The 26,613-nt window shown below is 45.4% G+C and overlaps 1 protein-coding gene across 2 annotated transcripts in view; it reads right to left on the bottom strand.

Moving 5' to 3' along the window:
* The window catches only part of BCO1 (beta-carotene oxygenase 1), a 51,991-nt gene that overhangs the window by 4,574 nt on the left and 20,804 nt on the right, over positions 1 to 26,613 (bottom strand). The window contains exons 8-12 of one of the 2 annotated variants that reach the window (XR_013997578.1): positions 21,440 to 21,545; positions 18,472 to 18,566; positions 17,315 to 17,426; positions 15,738 to 16,006; positions 9,260 to 9,442 (exon numbers count right to left, since the gene is read on the bottom strand). Coding sequence is in view for 1 of the 2 variants with exons in the window: in XM_081119252.1 (XP_080975378.1) it covers positions 15,768 to 16,006; positions 17,315 to 17,426; positions 18,472 to 18,566; positions 21,440 to 21,545 (552 nt within the window). In the remaining variant the exon portion in view is untranslated. Of the gene's footprint in view, positions 1 to 9,259; positions 9,443 to 15,698; positions 16,007 to 17,314; positions 17,427 to 18,471; positions 18,567 to 21,439; positions 21,546 to 26,613 lie in introns of those variants that run through there. The other variant, XM_081119252.1, reaches the window with a different exon arrangement.

Genomic DNA, 26,613 nt, shown 5'->3' with positions numbered 1-26,613 from the left:
ATGCTGAAGGAAGGGAGGGAGGGGAGGAAGGAAGGAAGGGAGGGAGGAGGGAAGGGAGGGAGGGAGGAAGGGAGAGAGGGAGGGAGGAAGAAAGAAACAAATGTACTGGACCTTTTCATCCCTTGCTGTCTAACCTGGCATTGCCAACGTGGAGGAAGATGAATTATCAAGAGTGATTCAAAGGACCTGGCAGGACACTTCCAAACCTTAGAAGGTTACAATATAACAGCTGTGGGCATAGGTTGCCCCAGTAACTTCTTTCAAACTAAGTGCAGTGCAAGAAACTACTTTCCTTCTTCAAGGCTCTTCACTTTGCACTTCCAGCCTGTACATTTGGTTTGGGTGCTGCATGTCGCTTATATACCCAAAAGCACATGAAAAATACTGAAATTCTGTGCTCTCCTAGAATTCTAGCCAACACACCCAGTCCTGTCTAAATGTCTGTGAAGTCGTTTGATCTCTCTCACTCATCGCATTTCCTCACTGCCTCCCTCTGGGTCTCTTTTTTTCTATCCTTGGAGAGACTAAGTTACTACACTCCTTCCGTACAACTGGGATAATCACAGTAACTTCTAGAGGGCGGTTGTGAGGATTAAATGAGGGGGTAGTAGTGAGGGGCTGACAACAGCGCCTGGCACATAGTAGGTCCTCAATAAATGCTAAGTGTTGTTATGTTTATTATCACTGTCATCACTGCAATCATTGTCTTGGTTTTTAGTGGCATCCTAGCCCAGCTCAGGAATTATCACCTTCTAGTTGACTTTCATCTAAAAAATCTAGTCTCTTCACCTCTACTATCAGGGCCCCACCGGCTACATCCGCTCCAGGTCTGGGCTGACAACCTCACTTCTTGCTTCTCCCTGACGTTAGTGCTGGGCTTTAGGTGAACTTGATTTATTTTCTAACCCCATCTGACATTTACATTTCCTACTCCAGCTCTTTAAACATCCCATTCTCCTTTTCTTTCATGCTCCAGCCTTTAATTTTATTTTTTAGCATTTAAGTTCATCTGATATTTTCTGAAATGTTAGACCTCTTTAGCCAGCAAATTTTGAAACACTTTAATATATTTTTAAGTGTTTTTATTGATTTGAAAGAGAGAGAGGGACAACTATGTGAGAGAGAAACATTGATTGGTTGCCTGCGTCCACCTCAACCTGGGACCAAACCCTCAACCTGGGCATGTGCCCTGACTGGGAGTCAAACCGGTGACCTTTCTGTGCATGAGATGATGCTCAACCAACTGAGCAACACCAGCCAGGGCAATATTTTTTTATCTTTAAAATAACATCTTTATTGAGATACATCATACAGTAAAGTATGCAGCTCAATAAATCGTTCTACATGGGTACACCTGTGAAATTACCAGCTGATTCACAGATCAAGATAAAAAACATTTCCAGTAACCGAGAAGGTTCTCTCAGGCCTTTCCTGTCAATACCTCCCAAAGGAAACCACTGCTCTGACTTCTTTTGCTATTGATTCGTTTTTCCTGTTCTGGAATATTTGCATTTAGCTTTTTTCACTCAATATGATGTCTTTGAAATTCTTCCATTTTGTTGCTTGTAGCAGTCATTGGTTTTCTATTACTCAGACCATACCATTGTGCAAATATGCCACAATTTATCCATTTTTCTGTTCATGGATATTTGGACTGTTTCAGTTTGGAGCTATTAAAATAAAGCTGTTTTGAACATTCTTAAGCCTCCAAGTGGATACATGCACTCTTTTCTCTTGTGGATGTGCCCAAGTTCAGTTGCTGGGTCACAGGGTAAGCACATCCTGCCAGTCTTCCAAAGTGATTGTACCAAGTTATACTCCCACCGGTCACATGGTAGAGGTCCAGTTGCTCCACATCCTTAAGTAATTGATGGTGTCAGTCTTAATTACCCATTCTGGTGGGTGTGTAGTGATATCTTGTTGTTTTAATTTGGATATCACTGATGAATGATGATGTTGAGCACCTTTTTATATGCTTTTTGACCACTTGGATAACTTTTTTAAAGTACTTGTTCAAGTTTTGCATCTTTTTTTAAAAATTGGATTTCAATTTGATTTTTAGTAGTTCTATGTTACGTTTGGAAACAAATTTCTTCTCCCAATCTGTGGCTTGCCTTTTTCACTCTCCAAATGGTGACTTTGATAACATTCTTCTTTTTTAAAAAAAAATGTTTATTGAATTTATTGGGGTAACATTGGTTAATAAAAGTATATAGGTTTCAGGTATAGAATTCTATAACACATCATCCGTATACTGTATTGTGTGTTCATCACCCCAAGTCAAGTCTCCTTCCATCACCATTTACCCCCCTGAACCCTCTTTTTCATCCCCCTATGCCCTTTTCCTTCTGGTAATAATCAGCGTACTGTTGTCTGTGTCTGAGTTTTGTGGGGGTTTTTTGCTTAATCCCAAACCCACTCCCCTCTGACAGCTGTCGGTCTGTTCTCTGTATCTACGAGTCTGTTCTTATTTTATTTATTAGTTTATTTTGTTCATTAGATTCTACCTATAAGTGAAATCATATGGTACTTGTTTTTCTCTGACTGGCTTATTTCTCTCAGCATAATACTCTCCAGGTCCATCATGCTGTCGCAAAGGGTAATATTTCCTTTTTTTGTTTTATGGCCGAGTACTATTCCATGGTGTGAATGTACCACAGCATTTTTATCCACTTATCTACTGATGGACACTTGGGCTGCTTCCAAGTCTTGGCTATTGTAAATAATGCTGCAATGGACATAGGGGTGCATACATAGGGGTACATATATTCTTTTGAATTAGTGGAACAGACATTCTTAATTTTAATGAAGTTCAATTTATCAGCCTTCTCTTTTTTAAAATGTTATTCATTTTAGAGAGAGAGGAAGGGAGAGGGAGAGGGAGAGGGGGAGAGAGAGAGAGGGAGAGGGAGAGGGAGAGAGAGAAGGAAACATAGATTGGCTGCCTCGTGCACGCTCACTACTGGGGATCAAGCTGAAAACTCGGGCATGTGCCCTGACCAGGAATCGAACCAGCAACCTTTTGGTGCAGGATGACACTCAACCAACTGAGTCACACCAGATGCTCAACCTTCTCTTTTATGGTGAGTGCTTTTCATGTTCTGTTTGGAAATCTTTGCAGTCATGATGATATTCTCCTATGCTTTCTTCTACAAGCTTTTCTGTTTCTCTTTCACATTTAGGTCTATGATCCACCTCAAATACTGCATTTCTTTAAAAAATCCAACTCAAAATTTAGTTTTTCAGAGACTCATTCATTCATTCATTCTTTTAATCACTCATTTAATAGAATTTTTAAATACCTATCATATATCAGGCACTTGTGGGAGACCAAAAGCAGTTAGAGTGAACATGTAAGGAACTTCTTGGCCAGTAGGGGAAAGGGTGAGACTTGCACGTAAACAATATCTAGAAAGTAGTAATTTAGTTGGAAAATACGGTCTGGCCTAATTATTCAAATAGATCGCCCAGAGTCATTTCCTCTTAACAGGGAGATAGGTAACATATCCTCCATGCCAGTGACCCTGTCTTTCTCATCCTTCATTGGTCTCCCATTTCCTCCAGGGAAAAGTCCAAGTCCCTGTGTCAAGCACGTGAGGTGTCCCACCATCTGGCCCCCTCCTCCCTCCCACCCTCATCTTCTAGATGCCCCCATCTTCCATCCCACAGCCTCGGCACAGACCCACCTGAATTCCTGAACAGAACAAGCTGTTCATCCTGCCAGCTTTGTCTCTGCTTTTCCCTCTGCCTGGACCCCTCCCATGACTCTGATGCCTAAAAATCTGCTCGCTGCTCCAGCACCACCTCTGTGAAGCCTCTCAGGGTTTCTTTCTATCTCGTTATTTGTGCCTTGAAGTCTACCTCTGGAGCCAGACTGCTAGGATTGAATCCTGCTTCTGTCACTTTCCAGCTCTGACCCTGGGCATGTTACTCACACGGCCTAAGTCCCAGGTTCCTCGGTGGAAACAATTGTGGTTCCTGCTATTGATGGTTTTGCACAGAATGAATGAGGTTATCCAGGTGCAATTGTTTAGCACAGTATCTAGCACATAGTAAGGGCTCAGTAATTGTTTGCTTAAAAAATAGTCAAAAATAGTTATAACCATCATACTAGTGACATTTATCAGCTAACATATTGATTTATTCACAAGACTGGGTGTTTTCTTTAAGTCAGAGATCACGTCCTTAATTTTTCTACAATTGCCACTGCTACTGGCTCACATCTGTGGAGTTCTTAGTGCGGTTCCCTGTGCAGGGAGCTTTATGTCCATCACTGCAACGAATCTTTACAGCAGCCTACAAGATAAGGATTGGATCTCCAGGCTACGGTTTAAAAAACCAAGGCTCAGACAGGTGAAACTCTGTCCCATGTCCCTCAGCTGGTTTGTGGAGGGGCCGGGATTTGGCTCCCTGCTTCACTGCAGAGTTTTTGAGCTACTCATTATATATCCCATCACATTACAGTGCGCTCAGTAAATATTTGATGAGTAGAATTGAGTCTAGTAAGCCCAGAATCTCTCCAAGTTTGGTAAAAGGAACATGGGCTTATCTGCACTGCTAAAGTCCCAAATGTGACCATCAAAGGCCAAGCAATCAGAGGCTGAGACCCTTCTGGCAAACAGATAGCATCTGAAGCAGGTGCTTTCAGCTTTTCCCTCTTGGGAAATGGTGGTTTCAACATCAGTAATTTATACTTTGCGACTTCAAGGTGTGCTCTTTAATTGACACAATGCTACCTTTCCAGAGGAACAGGTTGTCACTTTTCACAAAATTTGTCCTATTTAATGAAACTTTGTTTGTTGTCCAATTACCTACCATTTCTTCTATTGCTATATCACAGTCCCAAGCTTTTCAAATGTTGTGCCAAGAGTCTTAGGAAGATCATTTTCAAACAGATTCTGAAGCTTTGACCTCTCCAGCCTAATTGTAAATTATCTTGAGAGCTGGGACCATATCATCCCATCTCTGTCTCCCGGGACACCTTACTTAGGCAGGAATTCACTAAGTATTTGCCAAATTAATTATCTTTGTGCTTGTTTCATGCTGGGTACTGGGCTAGGCCTTGGGAGGGAAAAAGGCGGAAGCAGATTCAGATCTTGTCTTCCAGGAGCTTCTACTTCAACCCAGAAGATAAGACTCAAACATAAGCAATGAACATCTGATATGGGAAATGGGGTGTGTGGTGGGGATTGTAGCAGAGAGCCACTCTGGGGTACACCCCCTTCCCAAAGCATCACTTGTACTTAAAGATTGCTGGGGAATTCTTTGATATTAAAGCAAGCATGGGCATAATATGGTGCACCTTGTAACGTGGATGCATTTTAAGGTGAAACAGATTTCAAGGTGCTGTATTTGGTAGACCTCCCCCCACCTGCCTTCCCCCTAGGCTGGGTGGCTCCCTCTCCTGTCTTTGGGAGTGCTTTGGTGGCTGATGATGATAAGCATGGCTGTTGGCATCAGACAGAATTAGATTTTCAATCAGGCTCCGCTCCATCACTTTCCAGCTTTGTGATTTTGAGCAAGTGGCCTGAGCTCTCTGAACCTGAGTTTATTCATGATTTTATGATGATCAGTGTTTTATATAAAGCTTTTGCCATATACACAGTAGCTTTTGTGCACGTTGTGAGGAAATGAATGCTTGTGGGATGGATGGATGGATGGATGGATGGATGGATGGATGGATGAATGGATGGATGGATGGATGGAGTAGGGAACAAGCCAGTCTGTTGCCACATAACAAAAAAGGCACATGTTCCCTTTGTCATTAATACTTTGCAATTCTATAGCATTTTGTACCCTTGAAGCACTTTCCTATTCACACAAAAATCACAGAAAGTAGAGCCATCTCAATTCTACCTATGGGGGGGAAGGGGGAAATGAGGCCTCAAGAAATGCCCAGAGTCTTGCAAAAACTTGAAACAGCACCTGGTTCAGCATCTTTAACACAATAACGTGGGACTTGTTGGCGGGGTAGGGATGAGAAGGGGGCATGCTTTTCAAATGACTGCCTTTCCTCTCTGAGCTGTGTACAGCCTGCTAATTGAGCTGTACGTCATGGGTCATAAAATCCCAGAATCAACACAGCTAGGGCAGGGCAGAAATTCTTCACTTTCTCTCTTGAGAAGCCAATACAAGCTTTAGACTCGAATCCTCTTAAGAACATACATTCACACAAAAATTCACATGCAACTTCAGGAAGGCCCTGGAGACCCTTCACCATGCCCCCTCAGGTGCTCAAGACCCCTCTACAGCAAACCTGAGCCTGACCAACTGCAGAAACCACAAACTCATCACCTCCAGGCAGAGCAGTAGAAACAGTACAACTCAACCTAACAAAGCCTTGCAACCTCAGCCAGGGACAGTTTACCCTCCCAACTCTGCAATCATCTCAATTCTGAGAAGTTTACCTTTCGATAAATACCCAAAGCCAAGCCATCCATTTCCCTCCCAGCTTTGTGAAAGTTTTGGTGGAAATGAAAATTGAGGTCATCTATGATTTAGAGATGGAAATTGCCAGCGTGTTAATGGAACAGGGTGGAGACTCATGAACAGGATTATACATAGTCATCTAGAATCAATTGGCTTCACCACAGGCAATGCCTTCATTGTCATGTAAGCCAAGATTGGCCATGAAAGATAAAGAACCAGACTCGCTGCTGAAAGGAAACTCGGTGAGGCTGTCCATACGTTCATCCAACACTTGTGTATTGAGCAGCTACTATGTGCCAGACACTGTTCTAGACCCCTAGGATACATCTGAGACTAAAGCAGAGAAAAATCCTTGTCCCACATGTAATCCTTGAGCTTATATTCTAGTGAGTAAGATGAACAAATACCCCTAAGTGTAATAAATAAATTTTATAGTATGTCAGAAGACAAAAAGTGCTGGGGGAGGGGAGGAAGAAAGGAAGTCAATCAGTATAAAGGGATTAGGGGGGTGTGCAATGGAGGAAGCAAGGTGCAGTGTTAAAATAGGGTCAGGAAATCTGCATTGAAGGTAAGATTTGGGTGAGGTTTGCGTAAGGCTTGAAGACAAGGAGACCACACATGTTGCTGTGGTAATTCCTGAAAGGGACCAGCCAAGAAGGTGCCAATAACAGAACTAAATGGCTGACATTCCAGCATTCACTCAACAAATATTTATTAGATGCATAAAGAGCTAGGCCCTTGAGGTAGGCTGAATAATGGCCCCTAAATATACCTAGGTCCTAATCCCTGGAACCTGTGAATGTCACCTATAGGGCAAAATGTAATCATAAGGGTCCTTACGAGAGGGAAGCAGAGGGAGACTGGGCTCTAAGAAGGGAAGAAAGTGATGTGGCTGCGCGAGCAGGGAGAGGGTGGCGTGGCGTGGGGCCGTGAGCCAAGGCACGAGGCGGCCGGAGAAGTCAAGGAAGCAGACTCTCCGCTAGAGCCCCCAAAAGGAAGCGATCCTTCTGCCGCTTTGATTTGATTGCCATAAAACTCATTTTGGACTGCTGACCTCCGGAGCTGTAAGAGTGGACTTGTGCTGTTTTACACCACCACGTTTGTGGCAATTTGTTGTAGCAGCAGCGGGAAACTAGACAGCACTATTGCAGACAAGGATATAGTAATGAACAAAAGTGACAAAAACCCCTGCCGTGCGGCGTCCTTTCCTTAGCCGCTCATTCTGTGCCAGGCACTGGCCTGTGCCCTTGATATGCGGTATCCCTGGTCACATCAGTCCTAGGAGATGGTTGTTACGTGAGGCTGTTTCACTTAGAGACTGTTCTTGAACCATCTGAGGGTCTTCTGGTCCTGCCCGATTAGACTGGGTTTGTTGCTCGGTGCCTATTTTGGTTGTGCCAGGGATCTGCTTACGTCATCTCTGATGCCATCGGACATCTGGGTGGATTGGACTACTCTGGGTGCCTGGGAAGCTGATCCCTTCCTCTCTCACCACACCAAGAGTAAGGCTCTTCCCAAAGAAAGGGGGGTCCTCCTTCCTTCAAGGGTGTACAAGTAGCTTCCTCTACATCAATTGCCCACACAATCTTAGCTAACTCAGAGCTGGGACTACGTGGCAGGCACTTCTTCTAAGGCTTTAAGAATGTAAGTTTAATCCTCACTGTAGCCCTATGAGGTGGGTTCTAGTATTACTCCCATTTCACAGGTGAGAAAACAGAGGTGCAGAGAGGTTAAATAGCTTGTTAAAGGTAATATGACCAGTAAGGGTTTGGAGCCAAGATTCAACCTCTTAACTGCTTTTAAGGCTTTAATAAAATAACTAAATTTCATTGAGCAACTGCTTTGTGGCCGGTACTCTCCATTTAAGCTTCACAACAACTCTTTGAATGAGAGAAAAGTACTCTCCCTATTTTATGGACGATGAAACTGAGGACAAGGGGGGTCAAAATCCAGGCAATGAGCCTGAAGCCCCCTCTCACCTACTGTGCTGTTATTTTACTAAGCACCCACTTTGTCCCAGGCACCGTACCAGCCCCTAATATGAAGACCCGAATAAAATTAGGGCAATAGAAGGAGTTTAAGAAGTTGGACTCTGCACTAGACTTATCAGGGTGATCGTAAGTTATACAAATGTCTAATCACTATGTTGTACATCCGAAACTAATATAATATTGTATGTCAACTGTAATTGGAAAATTAAAAAAAGTAAAAGTTAAAAAAAATTTTTAATATAAAAATAAAAATATGTCCCCCACCCCCAAAAAGAAGTTGGGCTTTGGAGTCTCAGGAACCATCTGTTTGATCTTGGACAAGTTACTTAACTGTTCTGATACTCAGTTTTCACATCCATAAAATGGGAATGGTACCAGGATCTACCTCAGGGTTGTTGCGAGGATCACGTGAGAACCAGCATGTGAAGTGCTTAAGCACAGTGTTTGGCACAGCGTGAGTTGTCAATACACACTAGCTGTTGTCATATGATTGCTATTATTCTAATAAGAAAGCTCAGTTTCTGGCCTTAGAGATGAATGCACAAATGATGTAGACATTGATTACAATGGCAATTTAGAGAACTCTGAACTAGGGGTAAGACCTCTTGTTTGCCCAGCCCAAGTATCAGGCTGAAGGGGAAATCAGGGAACCCATCCATGCCTTTCTCCTGTCCTGAAGACAGCTCTCTTACCTCCTAGAATACAGTTGGATATCTAGGAACATCAGTCCCTTTAGCCCTCCTGGAACACAGTGGATGGATGTACTTAAAGAAAGTCCTAGAAAATCCCACCAGGGATTTGACTTGACTCTGCCTTGAGCACTTACATGCTGGGCTTACCTGGCACTCCAGCAGCACCCTGTGATGAAGATGAGGAGGAGTTCTAATCTCCACTGCAGAAGGGGCCGCGGCAACCACCGCTGACGGAGATTCCATCTTGGTCTCCTGCTCCGTGAACCAAGGCTTGGCTGGGACCAGCAGGGAACTGCCCCAGAGCTGTTTCTCGCTGGTTGAAGGAAACATCTAGGGAATGAGGGAGAAAAAGCAGCTACTTTTTTTTTTTTTTCTACCTGGAAGATTCATAAACACTAAAAGGTGACTTTTATGCTGGGAAAACTGGATATCCATATGCAAAAGAATGAAGCAGGTCCCCTTCCTCCTACTGTATACAAAAATCAACTCAAAATCGATCACAGACCTAAATGTAAGTGCTAAAAACTATGAAATTCATAGAAGAAAACAAAGGAGTAAATCTTTGGGACTATAGGTTGAGCAGTGGTTTCTTAGGTTTGACACCAAAGCAGAAAAGGTGAAAGAAAAATTAGATAAATTGGACTTCATCAAAATTTAAAAACATTTGTACATCAAAGCGAAAAGACAACCCACAGAATAGGTGAAAATATTGCAAATCATATATTTATAAAGGACTTACATCCACAATATATAAAGAACTCTTACAACTCAACAATAAAAAGACAAATACCCCAGTTTAAAAATGGGAAAGGATTAAGAGATTAACTGAAGAACTTAAGTACTTATATGCATAGCCCATGGACACAGACAATAGTGTGGTGAAAACCTGGGGTGGGATAGGGGCTGAGTGAAAGGGGGCAAAGGAGAGGAAAATGGGGGACATCTCTAATACTGTCAACAATAAAAATATATATTAAAAATAATGGCAAAGGATTTGAGCAGATATTTCCCCAAAGACAATGTACAGATGACCAATAAGCACATGGTAAGGTGTTCATCACCATTAGTTATTAGGGAAATGCAAATCAAAACCACCATGAGATTCCACTTCATTGTATCTAGGTCGACTAAACTAAAAACAGCAGACAATAACAAATTAGGGAGGCTGTGGACATCCTGAAACTCTCATACACTGTTGGTGGCATTGTAAAATGGTGCCGCCACTTTGAAAACCAGTTTGGGAGTTTCTCAAAATGCTAAACATAGAGTTACCATATAACACAGCAATTTCCCTCCTAGGAATATACTCACTAGAAATGAAAACATGTTCACACGAGTGTTCACAGCAGCGTTACTCATGATAACCCAAGAGAGGAAACAACCCGAATGTCTATCAACTGATGACTTAATAAACAAAATGTGGTCTATTCACACAATGGAATGTTATTTAGCCAAAAAAGGAATGAAGTACTAATTCATGCAACAACATAGATGAAACTTGAAAACATTACACTAAGTGAAAGAAACCAATCACAAAAACCCCACACATTGTATGATTTAATGTATGTGAAATGTCCATAACAGGCAAATCCATATAAAGTAGAAAGTATATTTGTGGTTGCCTATAATTGGGGAGGAGGGGTGCAGAGTAAGAGGTGACTACTAATGTGTCCAGAGTTCCTTTTGGGAGCTGATGAAGATGTTCTAAAATTAGTGGTAATAGTTACACAGTTTTGAATATACTAAAACCATCAAATTGTATACATTAAATGAGTGGATTTTATGGTATGTGAGTTAGATCCCAAAAAAGGTATCATTTTTAAAAATGACCATCTGTCCTCGAAGTCACTGGAGACTTCTCTTTAGTTGATGCCAATTCCATGTCACCTGAGCATAGATAAGTTGAGGGTCTGGTTAAAGCAGCTCTTTTCTATGGCCCACCTTTTACCTCACAGTTCAGGTTTTCCAAGTTTACCATGCTGTCTCCTAATCCCAGTCCAGACACTGCCCCTTTCTTTATCTAGATCAGCCATTTCACCTCGTTACCTGCTACTATTCTTCACGTATCAGCCATCCCTGGCTCCCAACAACAGCATTTTCTTACCCCCAATCCATTGAATTGTGTTGGTTTGTTTCCTTGGTGCTGTGTCCTGTGCTATGCCATTTGCTCCCTGAGGACAGGGGGGACACTGGTTTTGCTCCACATTACATGCCAACATAGTGTTGGTTATCACTGAATGAATGAATGAATGAATGAATGAATGAATGAAGTGAATATATGCCTGAAAAAGAACAAGTGTATGTATGGAATGGAAAGATATGGAGGGTAAGAAACAATAAAGAAATGGAAGAAGGGGAGATTTGGACTATAGTTATATCACCATGTACCCTCCCCTTTTTTTTTCTATTTCCCAAGAAATATGGATTTCTCAGCCCTACAGCCACATTGATCATTTGAGCCTCTCAGATTCTAGAATGGCTTCTCAGTATCCTATGAATCAAACCAAACCCTTTGGCCTTTCAAAGAACACCCCAAACCTTGTTTTCCTATCTTTGGCTCAGAAATCCAAAACTGGGAATCTAGCCAAAGAAAATAACAAGCACCTGAATGCAGAGCGGGGGAGAGGGCTGAGCTCTAGAAGCCCATGCACAGAATTGCTGAACTGGCATTATTTGTAAGAGTCAAAAACCGCAAACAACTTAGATGTCCAACAGCAGGGTGGAGCACATCATGCCACGTCCCAAAGATGAAATAACGTGCACCCATTAGAAGAATTTAGTGGCCTGGGAAAAATGCGTGTGTCGTATGTTAAGTGAGAAACAGCAGGCTGTAAACTGGTGGGTAGGTTATAGAGTGATTGTTAATATGTAAAGTGTGCACAGAGAAAATGTAAAACTAGAAGAAAACCCCACACCAGAATGATTCGAGGGGTTTCCTTTTCAAGGTGGGACTCTGGGGGAGTCTTCTTCATTTCTTTTTTTAAATGTATCCATGTGTTCTACAATGAACATGCTCAACTTCTATAACCAGACGGAAGGGGAAATTCCCCAATTCTCTCACTCTTCCCACTGCTCTTTCTTGGGGAATTCACTCTCCACCTGCTTTGTTCAGTTAACTCACATCTACCTGCAAAGTCTTGTCCGGAGATGCACCCTCAGCCTACAAGGACCGGTACGGTACCTTACCTGTGCTCCTTCTGGCCACTTCCCAGAAGCCTTTGCTGATCACCAAAGGCTGGCTCATCCCCACAGCGCCTCCACATCTCTCTCTGCTTGCCTCGTCCGAGAACATCTCAAGCTTCTTGACTGGTGCTTGACCTCAAGAGCCCGTTTCCTGAGGCCGCCCAGTGGCCTGTGCAGCCGGGCCTGTGTGTGTCCGCACCTGGCTGCCGAGTCTGAGCCCCCAGCGGGAAGCTGGTGTTGAGGCCACAGGTCTCACCACTGCTGGGCCATGAGGAAGGTGGCGATGACTTTTCTGTCTGCGTTTCCTGATTGGCCATGGGACAGACTTCTCATTTAAAAACCACCCAAACAGTCTTAAAACAACTTAAGAAGGGATCAAAGGTATTTCACCTGGACTGGCGACTTTCTTAAAGGAGTCAGCCAGAGGCTCGGGAACTTTGGTTGGGAGGAAGTGAACGTGAACCAATAATGCTGATGTAGCTCGAATGCACTTAGATTTTTGTGTGAGTTGATCTGTGCAGGTATATAGATCCAGCTTATACCTGAGTGGGAATCAACTTAGAGAAGCCCTTGGAGGAAAAAGGGAGCGAGTCAGCAAACATTTGAGAGCTCACCGTGTACCTGCCTCTTGCATCTTAGTGTGCGCGCTTGTGAAATGCTGTGGCTTCACCAGAGCAATAAGCAAGGCTGGAGTGATTTTTCCTGCAGGGCTTCCTGGTCACGTAGCCCACCCACACGGAGCACGGGGGGAAGGCTGGAGGACGGGGTGGACCGCCCTGTGGCCTTGCAGAAAGGCCCACGCGCTGGCTCCCGTGGCGCTTGGGGCTCGTTAGCCGGCCTGTGCATGAGTCGCGATGGAAACAAGGGCCAAGATTCATCAGATGTCACAGCATCGGCCTGTGGTGGTTCTTGAGACGTAGAGAGAAAGATCAGTCGTGCCAAGCTTCCTCCTCAGTCTGGTATCTCACCTGTCATCTCAAGCAAGGCAAACAAACCGCGGACGTATTTTTCTTCCCCGCAGAGCTGCGCCCTTTTTCGTGATTAGCTCTGGGTATGTTTGGCAACTGGAATTGAGGAGAATGCAGGTGGGGAAGCATTTTTTCATCCCACCCTCTTCTCAAATATTTGAAGTAGATAGTGAGTAGGCGAGTGACTGTCACATTTGTCACAACTCTTTTCCATCCCTGCCGCCTGAATGCGGACCTGTCACACTTCTTAGGCCACCGCAGTTGACCTGCCCTCCTGACCCGCCCTGTGGAGGCTGGAGGAGCTGAGGCCTGTGAGGGACAGTGTGAGGAAGGGGATGGTCTTCATTCCGCCACCGTTAGGGCTCGGGTTTTTATTAAGGGTGAGAAGGAAATTCTGGGAGGACAGAAGAGGTTTTGAGGGACCAGTGGGGGGACGGCTGGAAGAGATCGGGGCTGGCGGGTGAGCGCAGCCTGTGTGGGAACTGCGTGTGCTGTCGTCGGGCTCTGCGGAACGGTCTTCCTCATCTTCCCGGAGATCCTCAGGAAAATATCCACTTCTCGTCGGCACATGATCGAGTCAAATCTGTTTGTTGAGGGAACTCATTCATTCAACGGATGTGTATTGAGAACACTGGCAGGGTTCTAGGTGTGAGGGTAAAGCAGTAGATAAAACGCACCTGACAGCGGAACAGGCTGGAGGGCTCCCCAAGGAATTCTGCTGTGGGAGGAGAGCCAGTCCCCAAAGGTCGATACTGCGATTCCATTCGTATAGCAGTTTTGAAATGATAACATTTTAGAAATGGTTGCCGGGGGTGAGGAATGGGAGGTGGCGGTGGGACAGAGGTAGGTGTGGTGATAGAAAAGCAACGCGAGACATCCTTGTGTCAATGTACTATTCAGTGTCTTGACTGTGGTGGTGGATACAGGAACTTACACATGTGATAAAATTGTACAGAACTGCACACACACACACACACACACACACACAAATACACGTACAACTGGGAAAATCCAAGTAATATTTGTAGATTGAATCAACGTCAATATCCTGGTTGTGATATTGTACTAAAACTTCCCCCATTGGGGGAAACTGTAAAGTTCAAGTGGGATCTCTTGTTATCATATCTTACAACTGCACATGAATCTATAATTATTCCAATAAAAATGTAAATTAAAAAAATTTCCCTGACCTGATGGTGCCTACCTCTGAGGAGAAGCTGAGTATGGCTTCAGCGTGGCTGCAGGGCAAAAGCCAAGACCATCTGCCCCCTCTGGGGTATTCATGCGCTACCATCTGAAATTCCTTCCCATCCTTGAGACATGTCATTGAATCCTTTCCGGTGACTGAATGAAATCTAGACTGAGGAGGAGGCAGGTGCAAGACTAAGGGTGGAATCCCAGCCCTCCCTGACCCCATGACACAGGTACGTGAGAACTATCCAGCCTGCCTCTGGTTCTCTAAACCAGGCACCAAGCACCCACTAGATAATAAAGGTGAGACTCAGATGTCCATGGGGCTCCCAGCATTCACATGGGATCCTGCCTGGCTTGCTCCTAGTGTCCTCCATCCCCACCAGCAAACTCCTTCCACCTCTGCCCCAAACGCCTGGTCTAACCTGACAGCACATTCATCTTGGAGAACCTTCTTTTGTGTACAGACACGGGCGTGGCCTGCTGCCCTGGTTCTCAGCATCAGGCAAGAACACCTCAATCCCGCCCTGGCCTGGGACTCAATCCTGGATTCTAGCCCCTCGACCATGGCCAGTCGGGTCAGTATCCAGACCCTTAGCCCCCTCCTGTAAAAGGCGGGTTCCCACACCTACCTGTTGAGCCTTTGGTTGTACAATGAGCCATCAAGCTTGCTATCAGCCTTCTAGCTCTGCCACTGTATTTTATTGCCTTAGAAGCACTTCAGAAGAAAGAAGCCATGTAAAAATAAAATAAGGTCCGAACAGACTTTAAAGTTATTATTTGTATTATATTTTATTATTTATATTTATTATATTATGTCATGCCTTGCATGGAATGACACAAAGCCACATGCCTTCCTGGCCACACAATTTACTAACAGGGCATGGTTGAGAAGGCGAGAACTCCCAGGCGTACAATATAGTCCACTGGAAAGAACAGAGGGGGAAGGGAGAGGCGGGGAGGAAGGGAGGGAGGAGCAATGATAAATGATTATCTGTCTCTCCTCCAGTATGTCAGTGATTGCTCATTCTAAGAACGATGAATACGTTAACACCATAATTTCTGATCCATGGTCATGGTCTTCGCAGGAAAGGGACTTTCTTAGAAGTGCTAGAGCTCATCAATAAATATTTGATCAACTCTCAGACAAGGTTTTTATGGCCAAAACAAAATGAAAGATACTGATAAGCTCTGTCTCCACACCTTTGTCTCAAAGCGAACACTGAAAGAATGAGCACCAAATGACACGAAGGCCCTCCCCTCTACCCAGCGAGGGGCCGTACCTGTGTCCTGCCGGAGCCTGTCAGCGGGATTCAGGCCTGTCCGGTCGATGAGGCCACGTGGCAGTCCAAAGCCCCGGCCTGGCCTCCCTGGGAAGGGGCCTGCTTCCTCGGGTCCCACTCTGCGTCCGGGATGAATAACCCGTGGAGATCCAGGTGCATGTCTACATCAACGTATGCGCGAGCCAGTTCTGTAAAACTTTTGCCATCCAGAATAAGCAGAAAAGGCGACTTCTGAGGATCAGAAGTGACAATAGCTGATAAGATAATTCCTTTGGGGAAACAAAAAGAGACACTTTGTAAAAGTGCAGCTCTGAACCTCCTCCAGCTGGAAGGATAAGTGTCTCAGCTGTCTCCCTGTCCTCTTTGAACGTCCGTATCTATGAAAGCAGGAGGGAAGTGAATTTGATATTCTGTGTGAACAGAAGAGAAAGGCCAGGGAAACAGGAGTCAGCAGACCTGTTTCCAGCCCTGGCTGGGCCAGTCCCTTTACCTCTCTAAACCTCAGTCTCTTCATCTGTAGAGTGGGGATACTGTCCCTACCCTCATAGGCTTGTTGAGAGGATCTCTTGCATGGTGATTTATAAAAGCACTTTGTAAATTACTGCATGCACTGAAGAATGGCTACTTCCCTACTATTTAGAAACTCTGATTATAGAGAATCAGTTTTGATGCGGCATTTAGGCTAATATGCGTCACTTGGCTAAACTCAGACTAGTTACACTCAAATGGTATTTGAATGAGACCAATTCATCTTGTGCACACGCAGCACACAGACAGTCTCAGCTTTCCCCTCTGTAAAATGGAAATAGTCTAAGCACTCACTCTCAAGGAACGGAGAGGGTTAAATGAAAATGCATGCAAACTTGCAGCAAATATTCGTGCTTCTTCCCGAGGCCTCCCAGGTTTCAGATTAGCTTGGACTCAAACCCTGTCTCTATAGGCACTGGGCGTGTGACCTTGGGCAAGTTACTTCATCCTTTGGTGAGATGAAGACAATGCCACTCCCTACCCATGGACAGAATGCACAGGACACACTCAAGCAGCCCAGTCTCAGCAGCAGGCGGTACCAACAATCCCCCACCTCGGAGATGACAGTGACTTGGGGACCCCTGCCTGGCACCATGCTGTGCATGAAAACCACTCCCTTCTCACCTGAGGGAAGCAGCTGGCAGGCTCAGTGGGGCAGCCCCACCTCTGGTTCTTGTTACCCTCCTTAGCACCCTCAGGGGTGGCTCCACTCGTAGAACTCTCCTGGGTGTTGCCCCAGGCGCCTCTTCTCTTTTCATTGACATAAACCATAACCTTGAGTATAAGAGTTTCCAGGGTGTCCTGTCAGTCCTTTATTGAAACCAAGGGTGGTCTTGGGGACCACTGAGCTCACAGCTGATGTCAGAGGTATAGGTGGTCTTAAGGATTCCCTAACCTGCAGCTTTGGATTCATTCAGACCTGGGTTTCAAAGTATGACTCTGCCAACTGTGTCATGTGGGCGGGGCCACTGTCCCCAAATGATGTCTCTGTCTGAGGATGTGATCACAAGCAGAGTATGGTGGGCGGCTTCCCCTCCCCAGCGTCTTACCGTCATCTTCGTCTTTGGCGCCTGGTGTGGGCACAAACAGGGATTCCATCGGCCAGCAGTGCTCCTCTCCCCATTTTAAGAACGACTTTGTGAGAATGTCATATTTCACTATCTGTACATCCAAAGAGGAGAAACATGGGGATGACTTGTGGGAAAGCATGACTATCCCCTGCAAATAGGAAGGCATCGAGGCCCCCAGGGAAAGGGGGTTAAGCCCCTCCAAAGTAGACTCCCAAATGACATCTACCTCTGGTCAGGATAACAAGAAGTGAAAGCAGTGAGCTCCCCCCACCAACTCGAAGCAAAGGTCCTTCTGCCACCACATAGCTGACACTACACACCGAATTCTTTTCAAAACAAAAATCTGGTGTTTGGCACTACCTTGCAGTTTTTCTATAGTTAAATAAACTAGCGTATTCAGTGCAAACATGTAAAGTATAGTACAGTTCCTTCGTTGTTTTAAAAGTACGGGTCACCGGACTTCTCTTAATCACCAAGAGGCCTGTTTCCCTGTAAAGTGTGGGATTAGTGGGGAGTGACTTGTGTGTGTGTGTGTGTGTGTGTGTGTGTGTGTGTGTGTGTGTAAAACTTAATTTTCTTACTTTGTACCTTTCTGCACTATACATTTTTTTAAAAAACACTTTCCATTTTATTGTTTAAAAACGAAGATATTAAGGAAAAGTGGTATTAGTACAGCACTTAGCATAGTCCCTGGGATACAGCAAGTGTTCCACAAATAGTGGGTTAAAAAAACAACCAAATCTTCCAAGTTTCAGCTGCACCCTCTCTGCCTGAGAGGGTGAGGCAGGGGTTGGGGTCCCCTGTACACTTCCTTATTCTCATTGCCTCCCGCCATGCAGCACGTAGCTGGTGCTCAAAAAACATGTATGGAATAAAGAAATCGGCGGACAAACTCCAGCCATGGCCTCTTTTCTGAGCTTCAGCCCATCAGGTACGGCTCCCTCTCCTGGCTTATCATTGCTTCAAACGTATTTTGTCCCAAACTGACCTCACTCTCTGACCTACCTGCTGTCCCTGAGGGGACCTCCCTCCTGCCCTCCCTTTTCTAATGAAGGCCACCCAGTCTGGGAACCTGAGAATTCGGCTTTGCGGACAGACAGGACTGCTGTGGGCGGTGATCACCCAGGGATCAGTACCTCGGTTGGGACGGAATTCCACTGGACTTCAACGGCAAAGATGTATCGATACAGCTGCCCATTGTGAGCATAATTGATCTGAGGCAGTTCTAAGCCTAGGGAGAACAACACAGTTGATGAAGCCCCCATCACCAAGGGCGGGGAGCATCTGACCCTTGTACGGGGCTGGGCACCTTTTCCGTAAAAACTGCTCCTAGGCCAGGATCCCTGAACTCAGTTCAGGCCCTGGACTGGATCAGGGTAGTCACAGTGCAGGGCAAGGAACCTTTGATTTTTGTGCTGGCTCTATGAGGAGGTGCAGAATCAAGGTACTTAAGTACATAAAAATCTTTAATTATCCAAGATAGAAATCAAAAATAATTACATGATTAAAATCAGAGGCTACTGCAATTTTTTAAAGCTCTTTAAAAAAAGTACTCATGTGTGCACGCACACGTGGGAGGGTGGGGGAAAGAAACTTCTGAATCTGTGGAGAGGAGTGTCAGTGGGGAGTAATTAAATACATATGGTGAATTCATATAATAACATGTTAAAATAATATTTACAAAGAATTTAAATAACATGGGAAAGTATCTATGTCATAAGATTAAATGTAATGGGCTGATTATAGAATTATCTCCACTATGTTAAAAATGAAGAGAAAAAGTTTAGAACCATTGTTGGGGTGATAACTTATAGTTTTTTTCATATTGTACATTCTAAGTTTCTCATTTTGTGAAATTTTCATTATACTTACTACTTTTGTAATCCAAAAAACCTTAAAATGTTGTCCATGTAAATGCACATATATTTATATATGCCTGTTGTGTCAAATTAAATTTCTGAGTCTGAATACCAAGATGGAAGTCCCCCTCTTATGAAATATCCCAGGTAGCTAGAGCCAACTGCTGGTGAAAATATAATGTCCAAGAAACAAGGAAGCAGGGATGGACACATCTGCCACATAAAGGCCTCCTGAGAGGGACCCAAGACATAAATGGTTATCAGGCGCAGTGAGGAGCGAAGGAGAATGGATTATTGAGATGGGAAGATGTCTAATCTCACAGGTAAGTAATCCTGAAACTTCCAAGAGACAGGTCATGATGAACTCGAGGAGGAGGGACTAGTCACACACTTAAATCAGAAAAAGATGCCCATAGTCAGTCCTAAAGAGGCCTGAGACTTCCCATGGTGCTCTTGGGCCCTCAAACTGGTCTGGGACTCCCTTCCCCCACACCGTAAATGGCCAACCATAGGTACTTGATTACGTAAAGTATGATTCATCCCAGCAAATTTTGCATGGCTATTAAAGCCACATTCTTGAAGAATCTTCAGATGTGGGAAAATTCTCAGGCTAATTCATTAGGTGGAAGAAGCCATTTCAGAACATTCTACATGGCATGGTACACATTCGTAAAAGTATAAATGCAGAGGTTAAGGGGTTTTGAGTCAGAGAAGACTGGGTGCAGATCCTGGCTTTGCTGCCTGTCCTTAGGCAGGTTATCACACCATCCTCAGCTTTGCTGTCCTCGGTTCTAAATAGAGAGTATGTGCCAACACCTGCCCGCTGGGGTTGTTCTAATAACCATGGCTCCCTTTCGCTGGACCCGCACTACGGGCCAGGCCCTGAGCTCAGCCCCTCATGCGTGAGCTCATCGAATGTGAATAACAACAGGGTGATGGTGCCAGGAAGAAAGAAAAGGACCTCTGAACAGCTCCCAGAAGAGGGCCTGGCATCTGCCAAGCAATCCATACACAATCAAAAAGTCTGGATTGATATTTCCAAGGGTTTGTCATGGGTGGAGGGATTATGAGGGATTTATCTATTGTCATACTTTTCAGTAGCGCCCAAGATTGCGACAATAAACAGTAATTCTCTTCTGAGAAACAAAAAAACTGTAATGTTTTAAGCCTCCATCTGCCCATACCACGTGGCGGGTGAGAGGAAATTCAAGTTGATGCCTTAAGAATTAGAAACAAGATCTGTATTTTCACTTTTAAAGACTCCAAGAGTCTGGGGTGCTGCACAGAACTGGTTATTGGATCCATGGGGCACTGTTTACAGAAATGGTTTTTAGTGAGCAAATCTGAGGTCATCCTAGGAGAGTCCCCAGGATGGAACCCTTCCAGATGCCTGAACCTGGCATGGGGCAGCCAATGCGGAGAGCAAGGTTTGAACTTAGAGCCACACCCTGCCACTCTTGGAGTACCCTGGGCAAGCCTGTTCACTACGATCTTAAGTGCTGAGCTCAGACCCGGCTAAGCCAGACTTTGGTCACATGTTGGTGATAACATTGAGCACAAAAACATGGTCCCCGCCCCATGGACTTATTATATTCTAGGGCAGTGGTTCTCAATCAGGGCGATGGTGCCCCCCAAGGGACACTAGCAATGTCCAGACGTGTTTCTGTTTGTTCCAGTTCAGGGTGGGGGTGCTACTAGCATCTGGTAGGTGAGGCTTGGGATGTGGCTCAACATCTTACAATTTCCAGGATGGACCGCACCACAAAGAATGGCCGGCCCCGGGGATCAGTAGTTCCAGGTTGAGGAGTCCTGTTCTAGTGGGTGTGAATTCTATTCAAGGGGTTTACACTGTGTATGTAGCTCAACCTTCCCGCGGCCTGGTTACCTCCTCTGCGACGTGGGGCTGACAGCACCTATTCTGCAGGGTGTCATGAACGTGTACAGGTAGAGACCCAAACGTGCTGCGCCTGTAAGTCAGCGTTCACTACTTCACAGTGTTTGCAGAGGACAGCCGTGAAAGTCACCGGGTCCAGTGACCACCCAGTACCTTCCTGCGAGGGGTCTGAAGACATGAAAAACACCTGTCCCCCAACGCTTTTCTTTGGGGCATCCCAAAGAGCCTTCCTCCTTGTCCCTTGTCCATGCGTAGCATCTCTGAATCAGAAGGAAGTATTACATAAAGAGGCCTGGGATCTTCATGAAGTTCTGCCCTTCCCTAAACACAGGGGTAGGGGATATATTTTACCTTCACATAACAACTCTGGCTGGCAGTAGACTTGGTCATCTTTTTCCTTCAGGGCTCTTGCTGTTGTAGATGCCACTTTGATTAAATTTGAGCCCACTTCTGCATTCTGAAAGAATCAGTTTTCCAGAAAAATGAAAACGCATTACCCAGAGAAAACATGTTTTACTGTGTACATTTAAAAAAATGCTTCTGCGTATGTCATCTTGCTGTGACCTCACAATACTCACAGGAAGTAGCTATTACATTATTGGTATTTTCAGTTAAAAATGAGGATTGGCAATTAGAAGTGACTCCCCCAAGACTGCATAGCTGGTAGGCAGTAGGGCAGGGGCCCCTAAAACTATGGCTCTTTTTTTCCTACTAATGGGCTACCATATCCCTCACAGATGAAATTAACGTACTTTTTAAATACTGGATGATTCACCTGTAAAAGGCTGCATCAGTCATTAAAAGAATGTTTATAAAGAGTTCATAATAACATGGGAAATGCTCATGATAGAACACCGAGTGGAAAAAGCAGCAGAGTAAATTGCGTACGCAGTCTGAGCTCAACCAGGTAAAATAATTACATTGAAAAGAGCCTGGGAGAAATATACCAAATATTAACAATATAGCAGCCGGTAGCCTTATGGGGACCTTCATTTCTTCTCTTTTTCTCTATGCTTATCTGTATCTTCAGTATTTTCTCCTTGGGAAAATGTGTCACTGCTGAAAATAAACATGCAATAAAAATTACTTGGGAGAAAAGTATCAAGAATATCCCTTGGACTCAAGTTACAATCAGACTTCGCTCTGCTCGGTACCTTACTGCCATCACTGTAACCCAGGAGAGGGATTTAACACGACTGAATGTTTATTCAGCATCTACCACGCCCTGTTTCTGTGTATACGAGGTATGGGACCTTGAGTAAGTTACTTAACATCTCTGAAATTCAGTGTTTTCATCTGTATAACGAGGTATAGTATATGCATTGTAGGAATGGTATATGTGTCTCTGAATTATTGTGCAGATTAAATAAAATAATCCATGCAAATAATTTAAAGAGGGCCTGGTTAGCAGAAAGTGCTAGATAACTAGCTGCTGTTGGTGATATCATTGTCGTATTGTTACTACGATTGCTCTTCCTCCTGCTGCTGCTGCTACTACGATATGACTGCCACTAGCACTGGGAGAGACTGAGAAACAAGGCCACAAGTCCCTGCCTTCACAGAGTTTATGGGGAGAATTATTGTTATGGTTGACTTTTCATCTGAACTTCCCTCTGCTTTCCAAATTTTCCCTAATGGGCTTTTATAAGGAAAACAAATCTATTTGAACAATAGCTTCTTTTTGCTGGGAAGGAGAGAAAATTTACTGCATCCGAGCTATTGACCTACAGGGGCCCTTCAAGATTTTTTTAGTTCAATCCCTCAATTTACAGAAGATAAAATTGAGGCCCAGAAAAGGAAAGTGGCTTGTCCAAGGTCACACAGAGAGAAGCAGAGTCTGGGCCCAGACCTTCACATGGTGATTCTTTGACTCAGAAGCAAGAGCATTGCAGGCAGAGGACAAAGCAGGTGCAAAGGCCCAGGGGCTGGCCCGTTCCCATCCTGCAGGTCTCAACTCAGACATCTCCTTCCCTAACAACTCAATCTGCAGTGTCTCGGAGGTATGTGTCCCAACCTGTAATTATCTCCTCTATGGAGCTACTTCCTTCTTTTATGCTCTTTCCCTATGAAGACAGGGACCAGATCTTCAGTGCAGGGCACATAGCTCCCAGGGAGTAACTGCTGAATAAATGAGTGAATGCATGACTCAGTAAGCTTTCTCTTTAACTGTCAAGGGGCAAAACGTGCTTTGTCGAATGAAATGAGATGAAGTGCATTAAAAAGTCACTTAGCACCCAGCACATCTGTGGTTTCTTATAAACAAAAGCTCTGAATGTCTCCACCTGCGTAGCACCACAAACTGGTGGGAGGCCCCTCCTGGTGACTTGCTAGTCACATGACAGCAGTAGGCCTCTTGTGCATGTCCTGGGCTTGATTCTTGGGAGTCAATCTGTAGAGCAGACTTATAACTCCAGCCTGAAACTGGTCAGACTGGTTGAGGGATAAACTGAAATTTTCCACACACAGCAGTAATGAACATGACTCGGCTGCTTTCGGTGGCCAACATGCTTGGCTTTGGGAAGAAATCGCTTTCCAGCTAGAATTCAACATTCTGTGGGCTTACTCTGAAATCCTTAAATTCGAGGGGAGCAGCAGTAATCTCAGTCATTCCCCGAAACACTGGCTTTGGAGTTCAGCAGCCCTGGGTGTGAAATTGGACTCCACAGCTTTCTCTGTGAACTTGCTCAGCCTCCCTGAGCTGGCTTCCTCGTGTGTAAAAGAGGAGTGCAGTTTGTAACTTTTGGAGGGGTGGTGAGCGTAAGTGAGGTTCCTGTGACCTGCGTCTGAGGATAATGGTTAGGATTAAGTTAAATAGTGGTTATGGAAACACCTGATCCAGGGCCAGACCCATCATAATTAGTAACTGGGAGCCAGTCAGACACTCATTCAAATCCCAACTCAAATCCCACTGATAATTCTGCGATTTTGGGCAGGTGACTTTGTCTCTCACTGTAGTCATAGGATAATGAATTGCTCGGAGGGCTGTCCTAGAGAAGAGGTGAGGAGAATGCAACTGCCCCTAAAACTGCAGGACCCAGGATGAGAGTGGGGTTGACCAAACCTAGGTCTAAACATATCAAATGGTTAAGTAAAAGACTTCTCTCCCCTACAGAAGTGGCACACAGACCTTCATAATGTTGTGGAATGGTGCTGTCCAATACGGCAACCACCAGCCACAGGTGGCTCTTTACATTTAAACTTAAAATTCAGTTTCGCGGTTGCAGTGGCCACATTGCAAGCACATGTGGCTAGTGGCTACTGTGCTGGCTGAACAGACAGAGAATGTGCCTTCAGCACAGCAGGTTCTGTCGCATAGCGCTGGTCTGGAAGGATGAGTGTGACTTTAGAATCCTAGGACCCCTTGGTGTTCAGAGCTGGAATAGGGGAGCAGAACGAGGGCCAGCCTCCAGGCCTGGGCTCTCTGCCCCTGCCCCTTCTTCCCACAGCATGGATGCCCCGGTCAGCACAACTAAGCTAACAGCCAGCCCTGGCCACCTCGTGGGCCCTGAGGAGGACAGGAGCAGGTGCTGCATGCAGGCTTGGGCTATTTGGGCAGGAAATTCGGCAATCCCAGGTAGCCAGTTCATGGTTGGGTGGAGAGGGTGTCCCTCTGGGTGGGCTTAACCCCACAGCCCTTTGAACCCCTCACCCTGGGGAGAAGGGGCATTGCTGGAGAAAGGCCAGATCCAGGGCCACTCTTGCTGAGGTCTAAGAGCAGAAAAGGCATTTTAACACAGGGCCTGGCACATAGTGAGCTCTCGTGGTGGCTGCTCTTATAATATTGGGTGGTTGTCACATTTGGAGAAAAGACAAAAACCAAATCTACTGAGCCACCCCTTCTAGGTCCATGATACCTACCCTTCTCCCAGCCCCTGCCCATCATGGCCCCTGAGTGTGGACGGCTGTCAGGAGGGAAGTCAGTGCTATGAACCCACCTGCAGGACAAGGGCAGGGCACCTACAGGGACTGTCTGCACATGCCCACGCCCCTCCCGGCCCAGCCCTGCCTTCCCCAATCCCCACGCCACCCTACATAAACAGGCCTCTCCTTCTTTTGACCCCAGCTGGCCCGAACACAAGAGAATCTGGGGCAGCTGGGAGGTCCCAGACTTCTGAATATATGTCACCATTGCCCGTTCTACATGGAAAGCACTTTCCACTTGGGAAATGTTGCAAATGCTAAAGGAAGGCCGTGTGCCCTTTTGGAGACCTTGCTTCGTGTTTTTCATTCATTCATCATTCACTCATTCATTCAAAATATTTAAGAGCTTAAGGAGAACCCTCTGAGAGTCAGGTGCTGTGATGGGCGCAGGGGATAAACTGCTGACAAAACAGAGTCTCAGCCTTCTCAGAGGTGACAGGAAGAAGTGACTGAACAAGTTGATTATACTTGAGATAAATGTTGGGCAAAGAGCTGCAGGTGCAATTAGAGTGTACAAACTCATCCGAGGGGAGTAAGGACCCTGAGACCTGCAGGATAACCAGGAATTTGCTACCTGGATGCAAATTAGAATCCACTGGGGGCTATGAGACCATGCTCACACTGGGCCCAGCCCAGGCAGTTCTGCCTTCACTGCTCCGGGCTGAGGCCCCGCAGGAGCTGATGTGGTCTCAGAGCCCCCAGGTAAGCCCGGCCTAGAGCCAGGACTGGAGTGCAGGTCTGATGGGAAGACAATACAGTTGCAGGCAGAGGGACAGGGGTGTGCAAAGGCCCCAGACTGAAGGGCATTTGAGAAAGAATGGTACCTCCTGCAGTGCTTCCCTAACAAGCCTTTGGATGGGGTGAAATTAGAGCCGCCAGATCTGGGCATAGAGGCCATGTCCTCCTGCTTGACATTCTGATTTCAATATGCAGGCGGGGCGGCTTGAAAGTGAAGCAAGAAGACATTTTTAAGGGACAATAAATAGCAATTAGAAAGCGTGGCCAGAGCTACCCTTCCCAGGGCTCACCCTTCTTTGCGAGTTTCAAAGCAGCAGATGGCTCACATGGCGCCTTTTAAAAATACACATGCTAAACTTCTTAGCTTGGTTCCAAGGAAGCAAATCATTTTCGAGCGTGATAAAAGGCTATAAAATACTGTGGTGTGTGGGCAGTGGGAAGGACTCTTTCCTCTCTGTGTATCATCCCCAGACTGAGGTAGACGTGAGGTGGGGGCTGGGCCTTGGGGTTTGCCACCTGTGGGTTTTGTGACACTCCCATTGCTTCCTGGAACCAGGAGGTGTGGTCCAAGGCCCTGCACTGAGGCACTGCCCAGAGCGAGGGACACAGAGGACAGTGGCTCATGTGATGATTATGTGGGACACGGCCATTCATTCAATAGCTGTGAATTGCCTGGGGAGACAGTGAAGCCCTTTTCTCTTCAGCGCTTGCTGACGAGGTCAAGGAGCAAGTCTCGGTTAGGTGCCACTATATCTTTAACAGCGAATCCATTTTAGAGCTTTCTTAAGAGATTAAGCCTTGGCAAGCAACAGTATCTGGCTAGAGCCAAAGACCGCTGCTTTATTAACATTTTTTTAATGCTCACG

This window comes from Miniopterus schreibersii, assembly GCF_964146895.1.
Source record: "Miniopterus schreibersii genome assembly, chromosome: 18".
Classification (NCBI taxonomy): domain Eukaryota; kingdom Metazoa; phylum Chordata; class Mammalia; order Chiroptera; family Miniopteridae; genus Miniopterus; species Miniopterus schreibersii.
The sequence above is the reverse complement of the archived record's forward strand: the minus strand, read 5'-3'. Positions and strand labels throughout refer to the sequence as shown.